Source organism: Cynoglossus semilaevis, chromosome 1 (genome assembly GCF_000523025.1).
Source record: "Cynoglossus semilaevis isolate Cse_v1.0 chromosome 1, Cse_v1.0, whole genome shotgun sequence".
NCBI classification, from domain to species: Eukaryota; Metazoa; Chordata; class Actinopteri; order Pleuronectiformes; family Cynoglossidae; genus Cynoglossus; species Cynoglossus semilaevis.
This window is the reverse complement of record NC_024307.1, coordinates 19,698,482-19,712,417: the sequence shown is the minus strand read 5'-3', so window position 1 is coordinate 19,712,417 and position 13,936 is coordinate 19,698,482. Positions and strand designations below refer to the sequence as shown.

At 38.1% G+C, this 13,936-nt stretch overlaps 1 protein-coding gene across 1 annotated transcript; it reads left to right on the top strand.

Annotated features, from left to right (window-relative positions):
- Positions 1–48: 48 nt before the first annotated feature.
- On the top strand, positions 49–13,897 carry LOC103383906 (urea transporter 1). The gene is made up of 8 exons (XM_008317237.3): positions 49–551; positions 687–876; positions 1,346–1,474; positions 2,948–3,137; positions 7,032–7,179; positions 10,720–10,854; positions 11,441–11,490; positions 12,956–13,897. The coding sequence occupies exons 1-8, from the start codon at positions 425–427 to the stop codon at positions 13,172–13,174; spliced, it is 1,188 nt and encodes a 395-aa protein (XP_008315459.1). The 5' UTR covers positions 49–424; the 3' UTR covers positions 13,175–13,897.
- Positions 13,898–13,936: the final 39 nt, after the last annotated feature.

Below are 13,936 nucleotides of genomic sequence, written 5' to 3'. Positions count from 1 at the left end.
ATTTGCCTAATAATTCTGCACTCCCTGTATATGTGCATGTCTGTTAAACAGACATGCACATATACATATCACATATCTTACTTTTTCCTGTCTGAAAGCATTTTCATTAACATAAAACAAGTGGAAACCAGGTGTTTGTGAAAGCATGTTTATTGAAGAGGGAGCAAAGAACTGGTTTGTTGGTGAGGTGGAGGGGGCTGAGTTCACCTCTAAAAGGCGTGTCAAAAGCATGACAAACATTATGTATCACCTCATCAGAGGAGGAGAGTGGACGTAGAAGGAAGGAAGAGAGGATCATGATGAATGAGAAGAAAAGAGAGAAAGAAACAAGGTCACAACAGGAAAGCAGGGACAGACAAAGCAAAGACAGAAGAACTGAAGCCAGACTTTTCCCACAGTAAGTGTTCAGCTGCAAACTGTGACAATGTGGATGGAATACAAACCAGACACAGAGGAGGTGTGTAACAATCCACCCAGCCTCAGCAGCCGCGTTTATAAAACAGTGCTGCTATTTACCGGAGACATGGAGTACATGGATAAGTACATGCAAGGTACCAACGTTTTTCATCGATGACAGCTTCATTTAAAAAAGTCAGAGGGCATGCAAAGCAAAGAAACTGTGTAGTATTAAAAGTTAAGGATTAAATAGTTTTCTTTTTTATAGCTGTGTGGTGTTTTGCCTCCAGACAAACCCTATTTGTTGCAGCTGGCTGTGTGCTGCTTTCGGGGGGTGTCCAGGGTGAGTTTAGCCAACAACCCACTGAGTGGTGCCCTCATTCTGGCTGCTCTATACTGGGACTCCCCCTGGCAAGGTCTGCTGGGAACTCTGGGTACACTGGTCTCAACACTTACAGCTGTGGTCATAGGACAAGACAGGTGGGAAGACAAACACTCAAACTAAAACAAACTTGTTCTTTTTTAATTGCTTTTACCACATCAAATGTTTGTTGTTTGGAAGCTGACCTCGTAGACAAACCTTATAGTTTTTTATTTAATATCAACCCAAAAATCAAATTATAATTATAATCATTTAAATGTAAGCACTTGACATTTTTGTTTTCTCAAATGGTGCAATGTGGAATTCAATTACCAATCTGTAAAACGTTTTACTCAAACCACATCTACTTTTTTATGTTTCAATAATTTCTCTTTATGTGTGATGCCTGTTTCTTTAATAGCAGTTTTGTAGCAAACTGAGATTTAAATTGATATAAATGTGGTTTGGAAGCAATCTTTGTAAATGTGTTGACATGGAGGGGTTTGACAATAGTCCTCTAGACAAACTATAATAATTTGTAATGATTCCTTTTAATGATTAACTCTCTTTTTCTTACTCTGTGTGTAGTGCTGAGGTGTTAGGAGGACTCCATGCTTATAATGGGACGTTGGTCTCCTTGCTGATAGGAGTCTTCAACTCAGCTGGAGACTGGTACTGGTTGCTGCTGCTCCCGGTCTGCTTCAGCTCAGTGTCCTGGTTAGACACCTACACACACACTTCTCTTTGTATGTGCAAAACAAGAATTAAAATGTTTAAGCGGACGCTTTAATAGTAAGGTCACCCCACTAGTTTCTCTGTGCAACACAGAGAACAATAGTTCTGTAGGAATTACAGTGTTAGGGATAAAGTTAATTTTAGATTTGAAGCAATAGTTGTTTATTTCGTGACACGACAGGCTTAACAACAACTACATACAAATGGGGGCACTGGAGGAAATGTTGAAGAAACACTGATCTATGATGTTTTTGCACAGCAAGTATTTATGACGTGATGGCCATTTTAAAGGAAGTGTCTTTTCTCTTTCAACCGATTTTATGCGACCGATTTTATCAACCTGATATTAGCATATTTTGTAATATCTCTAAGAATCGTTTTCGTGACTGGGTTTAGCCCAATGATGTGTGCCCTAAAAATAGTGCAATGGTTCTCCAGGTTGACATGGATGGCGTCCTTCAGTCGTCCTTCAAACTATCTGTCTTTTCTCACAAGGATATGAACATTTCCATCCTAAAAAGTGTGCCCTTTGTCCTTGTAATGTAGGTGATCAGATGAGACCTAAAGAGGTTGCTCTCCTGTACATGGTCATACCATGAGACTACACACTCTAGTACCGTAGGTGGCAGTAAGTGCCTAAAATTCTGGTTGTGACCTCCTATTAAACCAAGGCGTCAGGTCCCGACGTAGCCTAAGTAACATTCGGGTGTTCAAACAGAACGTGGGAAGAACTCCTTCCACAGACAGTGTTTCTGTAGCGAAAGGAACTCTTTCTAGATAATATTTTTTATTCTTTTGTTGTTGAATATATGGACAGTGAGGTAAATAAGACCAGACCAGACTTTTAATAAGAGGAGCTACATGCTGATGTGCATTGTTTCTGTAAAGAAATTAGTTTTTTATATATTCCGTTATTTACGAGTTTTTTTGCATAGTTTTTACAAATAAAGGTTTGGGTTTTTTTATATTTGCTTATAATTTGTCTGGAGGTCATTTTGTTTAAACAAAATTGTGATTAAATAATATTGTGAGTTGAGGGCATCCCTACTCTTGGATAAGAGGTGAAATGCCCTCAAGAAACCTATCCAATCCAGTTGCCCTTGATGTAACTGCTCCAGATAAGATGACCTGGATGACTGACAACTGACACAGACATTCTTTGAGCTCGTACAAAGAAATAACCCACACAAGTACCTTGACGCCCAGACACATGCACACAACCTCCAGCACACTCTAAACCAAAAGAAACTTTATACCATCTTCCATCTCAAATACACTTTAACTATGCTTAATAGTAAGTTGTCTCAGAATTTACAGTGTGAGTCTTTGCAACAGACACAGACAAATCAAACCCAGGACTCTCTGCTCTCTGTTTGCAGGGCAGGCATGTTATACACTACACAATGGGACCACCAGTCTTCTTCTTCTTATTTAAGTCATGTTTCCTTTCCTCAGTGTCTTCCTCCAAAGTGGTCTGTCCTCGCTGTTGGCCCATTGGGACTTGTCGTCATCTGTATATCCCTTTAACATCGTGTTGCTCCTCTACCTCCTTTGTACCGGCCCGGACAATCCATATTTCCCACATTACCAAGTCCTGCCTCCAGGGGGCCTGGATGTTAATGACACAAATGTCATTGCACTTGAGGTAAGAAGACTTAAGGCTGAGACTGGTTATTTCATAATCTGTTAAAGTTTAGCCCCCATATTTAAATAATTAGCAGATACACAACCAGCATACGGTAATGATCTAAACTGATAAACCTTCAGATAGGTCGTGATAAACGGAATGGGGTGTTCAAACCAGAAGTGATAGGCTACGGACTGAGCGGCGGCTCCACATACACAATCAATGTAAATGGCAAGCGATGTAGTCAGCTGCGGTGCAATTGGAGCTTTGAATGCCACACTATGAAGCAGATGAAGTGAAAGAGCGTCTGAGGCGACGTGAAAGGAGTTGGAAAAATATAACTTTTCAGGTGGTATTGCGCTGCAGCGTCTAGTCAGTGACGAGTTTACCCTGACGTTACCTTCCTGAAGTAGGCAGGGAAGCTTATCATCGGCATGTGTGGGCACCAACGCCACTGCTATGTTTTGGAATAAAAACAGGAAAAAAATTTTGGAACCAGGGTCAGAAATTAGCACATAAATAGCAGCTAATATCTACACTGATCTGTGTTGATAGGTTTAGAATGACAGGGTATACAGCAACAAAATCGAGAGTCAATTTACTCTTTTCCCTCTTCCCCTTTTTAACAGCCCTGGCAACAACATTTCTGTAACAGTAAAACATTTGCAGTAGCCTCCCAGTAGGTCACATGATTAGAGCAGGGTGTTGGAATTCATTATCTCTCTTAAAGCCAACTGTCAAATGTCACAATTTGTTTTAAAAAATGACTCAAAATCAAGCAGGGCTTAGGTCATACATGTGCTGCATGCAGCTGTCATGTTCAAGCCCTGTCTCAAGAGTGAGCCAAGTCACTGAAATAGGCACAAAATGCATAAAATCCACCAGTTATGACTCACCAGTAACTTAGCAACAGACACTGCTGGAGCTCCGATTATAAAAACGGCATTAGCACATACTGTTTTAATTAGCCACGGTACTAGAGATCAGCATTGGTGGTGAAAATGAAGCTCTCATATTTATAGGCAGTTATCTTGGTAAGACCAAGGAGGTGCTTTTAGAGCAATAGCGGTTCCTTTGGCAAGAAAATAATATATATGTTATATGGATTAGAAACAACTCTTTTTCAATTGTTAAAATAATCTAATCTGTAAAAATCCTTCTTCTGAGATCATTTCAAGTTTCATGAAACAATATTTCCAAAACAACAGGTCAGATGTGAAGGACGTCACTGGTTGTAGCATTGTTGTTATTGAACGCCACAGTTCCTGTCCCTTCTGTCAAGTTCAGTTACCAAATGCACTACTCCAAGTAATTGGTAATGTGCCTGCTGGAAATGAAGAGAGAAACATTTTTGCTTTGTCATTTTGCTTTGTCATTGACCACATTTACTGTGCTTAGGGCTTTATTCTTAAAACACTATGTATACGTTTTTTATGATTTTATAAATATTACAGTTTTGAGGCAAAAATATCTTTAAAGTAGGGCCGTCAAGCAATAATTTGTTAAACAAATTTTAATCTGGGTAATCACAGAGTAGATGTGGATCACCATTACTCATGACTAAGCATGATCGTAATTTATCATGGTTAGCTATATTGCTGGAACAGAAACAGAAATGAAATAAAACAGAATGAACCTAAGCTCTTATGTACATGTGATTTCTCAGGTATTTGCAACATTTTCAAAAAAAACTTTTTTCAACATTGTCATTATGGGGTGTTGTATGTAGAATTGTAAGAAAAAAAGAATTTAATCAATTTTGGAATAAGGATGTAACATTACAAACTGTGGGAAAAGTGAAGCGCTGTAAATACTTTCCGGATGCACTGTATATACAGTATATATATATATATATACATACATATATATATATATATATATATATATATATATAACCGAGGTACCACTATATATCCAAAAGTAGTAGAGTTGCTGGATTTTAGTTATTGCTGTGCATCTTGATGGTGGCTCGCAGAGTTGCTCTCAGAACTTGACCTCGGTCCTCAACAATATTTATCGGCCTGCAGTCTGGGTGTCTGACTTGAGGTCTAATACTCTGCAAACACATACTAGGCCATGAGATGTTATTTTAAGGTATTTGTGTTTAAATGTGTTTACATGAAAACTTGGCTCTTGGTTATGTAGAAAAGCAACAACAGGTGATTGGGTATGCAGTGTTTATTACAACGCATTTAAATGTGTTAAAATTTTTTGATTTCACAACTGTATTTATATGATTGAGATGTTTAGTTTGACTGCCCTAGTCAAAAGCAAAGTCAGATGAAGCCTTTAAAGATTCAGTTTAAATCTAACTTCTTCATACTTTCACATTATTGTAAACATGTTTTTTTTTATTTTACAATACTTGTAAAGCATCCTGGCTCTTCAATGTAAATTGGTCACTTTCTTGACTCCCCTTTCTCTCTCCTTTATCCAGCTGTTCCTTTCAGTTGCTTCTCCCCTGGTCTTTCTTTCTTTCACCCGTCTTCATCTTTGCTTTTTTTTCTTCTCCTCCTCTCATGGTTCACTCTGGAGACGACGATGACGTCGGTCCTATTTATATTTCATGTCTTCAGCTGTGGCTCTGCTGAGGATTGTGCTGCAGTGTCTTTGCCACACGGCAGTGTATTTAAAGAAAGCCTTAAACACTGTCATACGTGCACACATGCACAAAATTAGTCACATTTTTGTCACAGGTTTATCTTTTGTGAATTGGCCCTGCCAGGTGCGTCCAGTGGGTCAGTATTTACTGGACTGGCATTTATTTGATGGCTGCGCGTCTGTGTGTGTGCACCTGTATAGATTAGTGACATCTAATGTTTGGATTGAAGCGCAGGGCAAACACACAACTCGTTTGTTTGGAAATCCTCTTCACAGTCAGAACATATAGTATTACATAAGCAGGGCTTTGACTGAAGTGTAATTTAGCTTCTTTCCAAGATAATGGTGTGAGCTGGTCGTAAAGCCAGGCTCTCGCTTATTACTGATATATTTGAACGATGAATTCTATATACTTAATTCCTGCAGCCACTCTGCGCCGTTTGGACCTTAAGATCTTTATATATATATCTTTCTATCTTCTATCTTTTTATAGTCTTTCTAGGAGTTTATTCTCTATTGAAATGTTTCTTTATTTTATCTATATAAAACAAACTTCCTTTTATAAATCACTTAATTACTTTAAGTGATTTCATATTTCTGTGTAACAAGAATATTAGGATATTCATTTTACACAGGGCCTGGTTTAAGAATGCCCACTTTGACTTGTGGTATTTCAGCTTATTCACTGATGCTGGGTGTCCATTGTAAAATAAAAATGCTTTATTTACGTATAGTTGCAAGTGCTATGTCTGGTTGAACTTGGACTAGGTCATGGTGAAGAAGGAGCAGGACCAGCAAGACAAGAAGATGAATAAGAGTTTTCTGAGTGTTACGCAGACAACTCTGGTCGTATCGAGTTCTGATCGACAAGTTACAGCATTGGATGATCCCTGAAGGAACCGCAAATATTAGTTATACACATGGATTAGTCGCAAAAGTCATTTTCTCATCACACTTCAAAACGTCTCATGTTTTTAACACCTCAGCCCCAAAACACTGTACATAGAATGTAATAAAAATAAAAACATAATATACCAAACTTAATGGCAGCCTATTAATTATTAAAAAATGTATTATTATTATCAATGTAACTTGATATCAATCCATATATGGGGCAAAGCAAGAATTCACTGAAGGAAACATTGCTTGTGGACATGTCTTGTCTTGGAAATTTTGTTCCAGCCATGGATAAAATTTAAAAAAGGTTTTCTCTGAACTTTTTGACCTATTCTAGTTTTGTTTTGTTTTTTACAATGAAGACTCTATTTAATATTTTTGCATATTATTAAATCCTTTCTTTTGACACTCCAGATGATACGTGCCGTCCCTCTTGGTGTGGGTCAGATCTTTGCCTGTGCAACGTTGGGGCCTTCTTTCCTCATCTTCGGAGCAGTGGTTCTCTACTCCCCGTTGCTGGCTGCTCACGCCATGCTGGGATCAGCCATCGGTTTACTGGCTGGTGAGTCAATAGTAACGTTTGATCTCTGGTTTAATCTTTGGGGCCTATGTGTCCCCTGCAGGGTGTTTTGTGTAAACTGTAGTAAATTGGAAAACTGACTAGTGAGCAGTGACTTGGGAGACTTTATTGAATGTTATCTTAGCTTGACTTTAGTTACAATTGCAGTGGAACCTCGAGAAACCAACATAATCCATTCCAGGACCGACCTCGTAACTCGAATCATTTTTTTACATGAAAAATAACGGAAAACAAATTTCCATTAAAAAAAAAAAAAAAAACTGTTCCGGCCCTCTAAAAAACTCCCTTATTAGTGCTAATAACAATTGAAAAAACATGTTTTTAATTGCTATAGAGACTTGGACACACAAAGAAATTATAATATATAAGGATTCCTGTGATATCAAATAAAATGTGCTTTTAATAATTAGTTCTTACTATCTCAAATCTTTACCAGTGTTTCGAAGCAAAAATTTGCTCGACGGCTTGCTCGTATCTCGAGGATCCACTATATTTAAAAAGTTGCACAATTCCCTGTATTAGGCCTTCTGGAAGACACATCAATTAGAACTGGGGTCTCAATTTCCCAGCTATATTCTTTTCAATATACAGGGGGTCTCGACTAACATCAGGGTAACATCCTAGCAGCGATGAAACTTGAATTCTCGCCATAAGTCAGAACACACATACAAATAAATATTACATAAATCATTGCAAAATATGTAGTAAAAATGAATTTGTTGACCAGGAAACTATTGTTTTTAATCACAGTTAGTCACAGCGAACGACAACGGACACAGACAACGGAAGAAAATACTGTTAGAAAGAGCAGGATAAAGACTGTTGTAACTACAGAGTAAGAAACAAACAAATGCCTCAGATGTTGACAATTGAATGAATATTTGATTAATATCAAACAAATATAACTAGTTATATGAGTCAGGCATCCAAAGATGTAAAATGAGTGGGGAAAAAAAGTCATTGATTTAATGCAGCCTGCCATTCAAACATCTTCTCTAAATAATAACTTCTAAAAAAATACATTAATGTCATTTGTTTGCAATCAGGGTTTCTTAGAAAGTGTTAAAAATGTTGCATTTGTCCTTTTAGTCTACGCAGCAGCTTCACATGACGTTGTTAATTTATTCTACTCCCAGGCCAGCTGCACCATGAGCCCCTGTATCTTTAAAAACATTGCTTTGGTCTGCCTCATGCACTTACTTCTGTATCCATCTATGTCAATGGTGTTAAACATATGGCCCGGGGGCCAAAACCAGTCCGCTAGGGTGTTCAAAACAGCCCGCTTGATGAATTTTGAAAATACAAAATTACACAAACACTTCATGTTCATTGTTTGCATGAAAACAAAGGTTAAAAACATGGAATTATTGTTATTTATAGTTAATTATGGACTGATTGTACCAGTCTCACCCGCTTGACATCTAATTATTGAGTGGCCTGTGAGCCAAAATGAGTTTGACACCCCTGATCTATGTGGTGTTTTGAAGGGTAACAATGAATATGTGAGCATCTCTTTCATGATCCTTAAACAAACATGTAATCTGTTCTTCAGGATTTATTTTTTCACCTTTATAAGTCCCTAGTAGTGTAGTGGCAACTTAATAGCTACTTATACTCATATCTCAATACAACGTGGAAAACAAGTAAATTATGGAGCATATTACTCATATAACACCATTGAGACTGCAATGGCGTATTGGAGGAAAGGAGGGAGCGAAGAATGCAATTACATAAATACTTTGAGGGGTCGGGAGATGAGTGCTGTGGGAGTTCAGACATTTACAGGCACACTGCAGGGAAAATAAAAGAAAGAGCTGGAAAATGGAGTGGTTGGCAGGGTAGGTCAGCAGACTCATCAGGGTGTGGTCGATCTACCACAGACCCAGGCTGCTTAACTGCAGCTCACTGAGCCCTGGCATTGAAAAATCAATCCCAGCACAACCAGAGGATCAGGTAAATAAAGAAGAGCCTGTGAAGTCCTGCAGTACTCCCAGTACCAACCACAAAACAGCTGCTTCTCTCCAATACTTAGAAAATCAACTTCACAGTATCTATCACCAAAAGTTAAACTCACTGTGGAGCTGTCTTCTTTTTAGCACATTAAGCTGTTTCTCTGTTACTGCCTGTGTTAATCTGATGGTGTTTGAGAAAAGGGAGATTATCATTTCTTCCTTCCTTCAGGCATCATTGAGTCATTTTTATTTTATTTTTTTTTCTCTTACTCCACAACACACACAAAAAACCCACATTATCTGCTTAAAGGTTTATGTTGTGAAAACTAGAAGAGTAGTATATTGTATATCAACAAACATAGTAGGGTTAGAGCAGAGGTCCAGGTGCTGGTCGGCCTATAGGGAGCCTTACTGTGGACCGGTAGCCCTATGCTGATTGTTATTACATTTTTAAAATAAAACATTTTATAGACCTCTGTTAGCATTGCAGTCTCGGTGACATTATTTTTAAATACTGCCAGATTATCTTCAAATGAAGAATGTAAATAGATATGAGTGGATTCTCTTTGAATTAAGTAAATTAGTGAATATAAAATGCAATTTCCCACACTGGCCTGATACTAAATTATCTATAGACCGGTACCGGCCTGTGGATCGGCCTGGGGATCCCGTGTTTGGAGTATGTGGTTGAACATGGTTGTAGGTTTTTAGCTGGAGGGAAGCAACGTGAAGGATTTTGGGTATGGGTTCTGATTGTCCTGAAAAAAACTTTGAAGGAAATAAAATGAACCCTAAGCCTTTGTAAGAGGCTCATGTTGTTTATAGACATCGGCTTTTGTCAAAGGCTCACAAGGAGATGCTAAAATATTCACTATTATTTTTGTCAAGCCAAAAAGACTACTTCACAAGAACCCTTTGTTACATTTGCAGTTCATTTGTTTCTTTTACTTGAGGAAATATATATGTGTATATATATCTATATATATATACGTATATACGTATATATGTGTATATACACACACACACACACACACATATATATATATATATATACGTATGTATATATGCTTGTACAAGCTGTACAAGCTGAAGCAGCCTGTAAATCTCCCTGATATATTAAGGACATTTTATGTTCTCTTCCTGTGTGGGTTCAAAGACAGAGTACAGCTGCAGCTGAAGGCCACCTAGAGAAATATGACTGCGTCTGACCTCGCTGAGATTTATCTGGGTCATTATGCTCCGTGTGCAGACAGTACAGTGCAACATTTGGGGGAGGTTTGTTGACGCCTATACCCAGTATTCATTCATCTGTGCCGGACAGTGTGCTTTGTAAAGACAGAACCCCAGGAAACGCGCTGATGACGTTATTTTTAAACGCACTTGAACTGAACTTTTGCGATCAAATGTGAAATTAGGGAGGAAGCAGGACATTTACTGATTGGATGACAGTGCAACAGCAGTGTCTACTGCCATCATGTGGAGGATTTTATTATTGCGTATGATACAGAACTTTATAATGTTCTCACTCTGTGCCCCCCACCTCTGTTTTTATGTGATTGGTACTTGGCAGGTTTATCCGTGGCCGTGCGTCATGATCATCTTTATTCAGGACTGTCAGGGTTGAACGGAGCTCTGGGCTGCATGGTTGTTGGAGGACTGTTCTTCACCCTCAACTGGAGGACGCATCTCTTTGCTGTAGCCAGCGGTGACCACATCCAACAAACAACAACACACACTGAGAGAGAGAGAGAGAGAATTTAAACCAGTCCACAACACACACTGAGAGAGAGAGAGAGAATTTAAACCAGCTCTTTATAAATTACAAAATTAGATTTCACCTTTTCAGAATTTAGCAGCACCCGATGAATATCATATGCTGATGTTTAACAAAGAGGCACATAAGCTGACTCTCTTACAGTCAGGTTAGACTTGGCTCTGCTTCTTACTCCTTTTCCTCTCTGTCCTTGCTCTTAATGAAAGCCTCTGTGTGCTCTAGCTGTCTGCTGCACAGACATAATCACTGATTTTCTATAAATAATTTGTCCAGACTGGTTTCTTTCCCACACAAAAACAAACTTAGGAACGTTAGTGTTGACAGTCCTGGCAGACAGCTGAACAGCTAACTTTGGACAAAACTGGGGCCTTTTATTGTGGGACTCTAGAATGTGTGGAACATCAGTTGCTGTATGCACAACAAAAGCAGAGACAATCATTTGGGGTATTCATAATTTCATATTTTTATTCTGGAGTATTTTTGAGTGATTTGTTTGTTTGTCTTTTTTTGTCTGCAGCCTTCTTTGCTTCATATTTTGACATTGCTTTGGGAAACCTTCTGGGAACTGTAAGTAATAATACTTTTGGTTGTATGAGTACAAGGCTTGAATTCTGTTTGATATATGTATTCACCCAAGTATCCAGAATTCACCATTGGAATTTTATCTGGCTACACACTCAGGAGGTGCATGTGTAATCCACATAGGGAACTTGTTTTAACCTTTAACCAGCTACAATAACCCAATATGAACAGTTTACCCTACAGTTTACCTAAGGAATTAGAATTAATACACATTGTTTTCTAAAAAAAATCTTGAATATGACATTTAAAGAGCAAAATTAGAGGAACTTTTTATTTATCATAGCATAAGGAAGAATTTTGTTTTTATTGTTAAGAGTAACTACATAACTATATTAAGTTAATCTCAATTACAGTAGATTTGATTAATTACAGGCATGGACAAACTACGGCCCGGGGGCGAATGCAGCCCATTTGGCTTTTTAATCCGGCCTGCCAAACTTGTCCAAATGATGTCATTAATTTATACTATCGTTATAGTCTGCCTTTCGCCTGCAATGCGCACATTTCCCCAATAGATGGCATAAAAAAGGTTAAAAAGCATTTTAGCTTTTACGCAAGACTTTTACATGTCATTTATCTTAATTCACACAAATGCACCGTCCACCTGACCTGGCCCCCTGTCAAATTTTAGGACCCATTGAAGCCCATGAGTCAAAAAGATTGCCCAAACCTGGACTAGACTGTACAGTATTAGATTAGATTAGATCACACACCGAGAAGTTGTTGTTACTGTAGGTATCAATGCAAATTGTTCTTTGTAATTTCTTGTATAAGTTACTACTGCCTTTGTTTAAAACTGAGACTCCATATGTAAAGATGCAACAAAACTAATGTTCTCTTTAATTCACTGAACAAGATAAACAAAAAACAAAGTAATTGGAAGTAAAGTACAAAGTAACTGGACAACTGTGTTGTAACATGATTAAATGCAGGGGTGCCCAAATAGACGGAGGGACTGCTGGTAGATATTGAGCAACTTTTATATATATATAATTCTGTGTAGTGGTGACCATTTATTGTAGGAATTTAATCAGTAGCCCAACATATAATATTTATGTCAAGTATGCTCACTTTATCTAAGTGAATATATATTTAATGTTTTCAGTGTAGGTAGATCACTTCAGCTTGGTTATTTGAATAGTAGCTCCCATGCCAAAAAAGTGTGGACACCCCTGATTCACATTCACATTTTACTTTCACTATCTGTAAACGCCTCCTTTGTCCCCATAGCCTTTTGCCTAGACTGTTTGAGCATCACATGAGAACAAGATCACAAGTCCAAAAGTTGACATGTTTTAACATTTGTGTCTACACTTTTCAAACATTATTAATGATTTTCATTCAAATGCAAAATGGATGGAGTGTGGAGCCTAAATTTATGTATTACTGCCCTCCTGTACATGCAGCCTACCTTTTATTTAACTTTCTTCCTAACCATCTCCTTCCATAGGTGGGTCTTCCATCCAGCAGCGTAGCAGCCACTTTCACTGTTACACTGATGTCACTGCTAACAGGCACTTTAGCACAACATCGCATCCCTCCCAGTCAAGTCAGTTCTCCGGAACTTAACCTGCTGTGTCGTAGCAAGTGGAAAATTACAAGGACCAGCGAAGAAGAATGTACTGCACAGTTTTCACCTTCAGCTCAGATCACTTTGCCTAACCTTTAAGATGACGTTGTGACAAATCAGTGTTTCATGCACGATGTGTCTTTCATTTCTCACGCAGTCTGCTCTCCTCCTGACAGCAGTCACATCGTCAGATTAGTTTTACAGTGACCTAGTGCAGTACTTACACCATGTAGATCCATGTCTTACTGGAGCCATGTTTTCATGCTTGGTTATGATAGGTTCAGTGACTCAACAAAAAGCATGAAGCAGTGCCTTTGATTGCCAGTGCCTTCCTTCTGTTGGTATTTGCTTGAAGACCGTGTGGTGTCAGTAACTTTTCAACTTTACTGCAGAATACACATCTTTTGGGAAACAAGTATTATAGAGTCAAACAAGTACATGTACCTATTCTTACAGTACATTGTAAAAATGTCATCATAATATTTTTCTAACAGCAACTATTTGAAGATGCCATTGTTCTATTGCTTTACCAGAAGGTGGCGGTGTGGTGTTTACATTTGATTATTCACGTATCAGTTAATGAATAGTTCAAATGACTCCCTTAAAAGAGATATTTAAAACCACTAATATTTGCAGTGAGCTTATACATCACTCCTTTGTCTTTATGACAAACACAAACACAGAATAAAGGGAAAGAAAGCATATTTTAATGTGCATAAAATTAACCAGACAATTCAACAAAATTACCCATTCTTTTTACTGAGAACAATAAAAACATAATGGATCTTACAGTTATTGGTTTCAATCTTTCATTGTTCTGCATAGACGTACTGAAATCACTGAAAACACAAAGAGGGATTT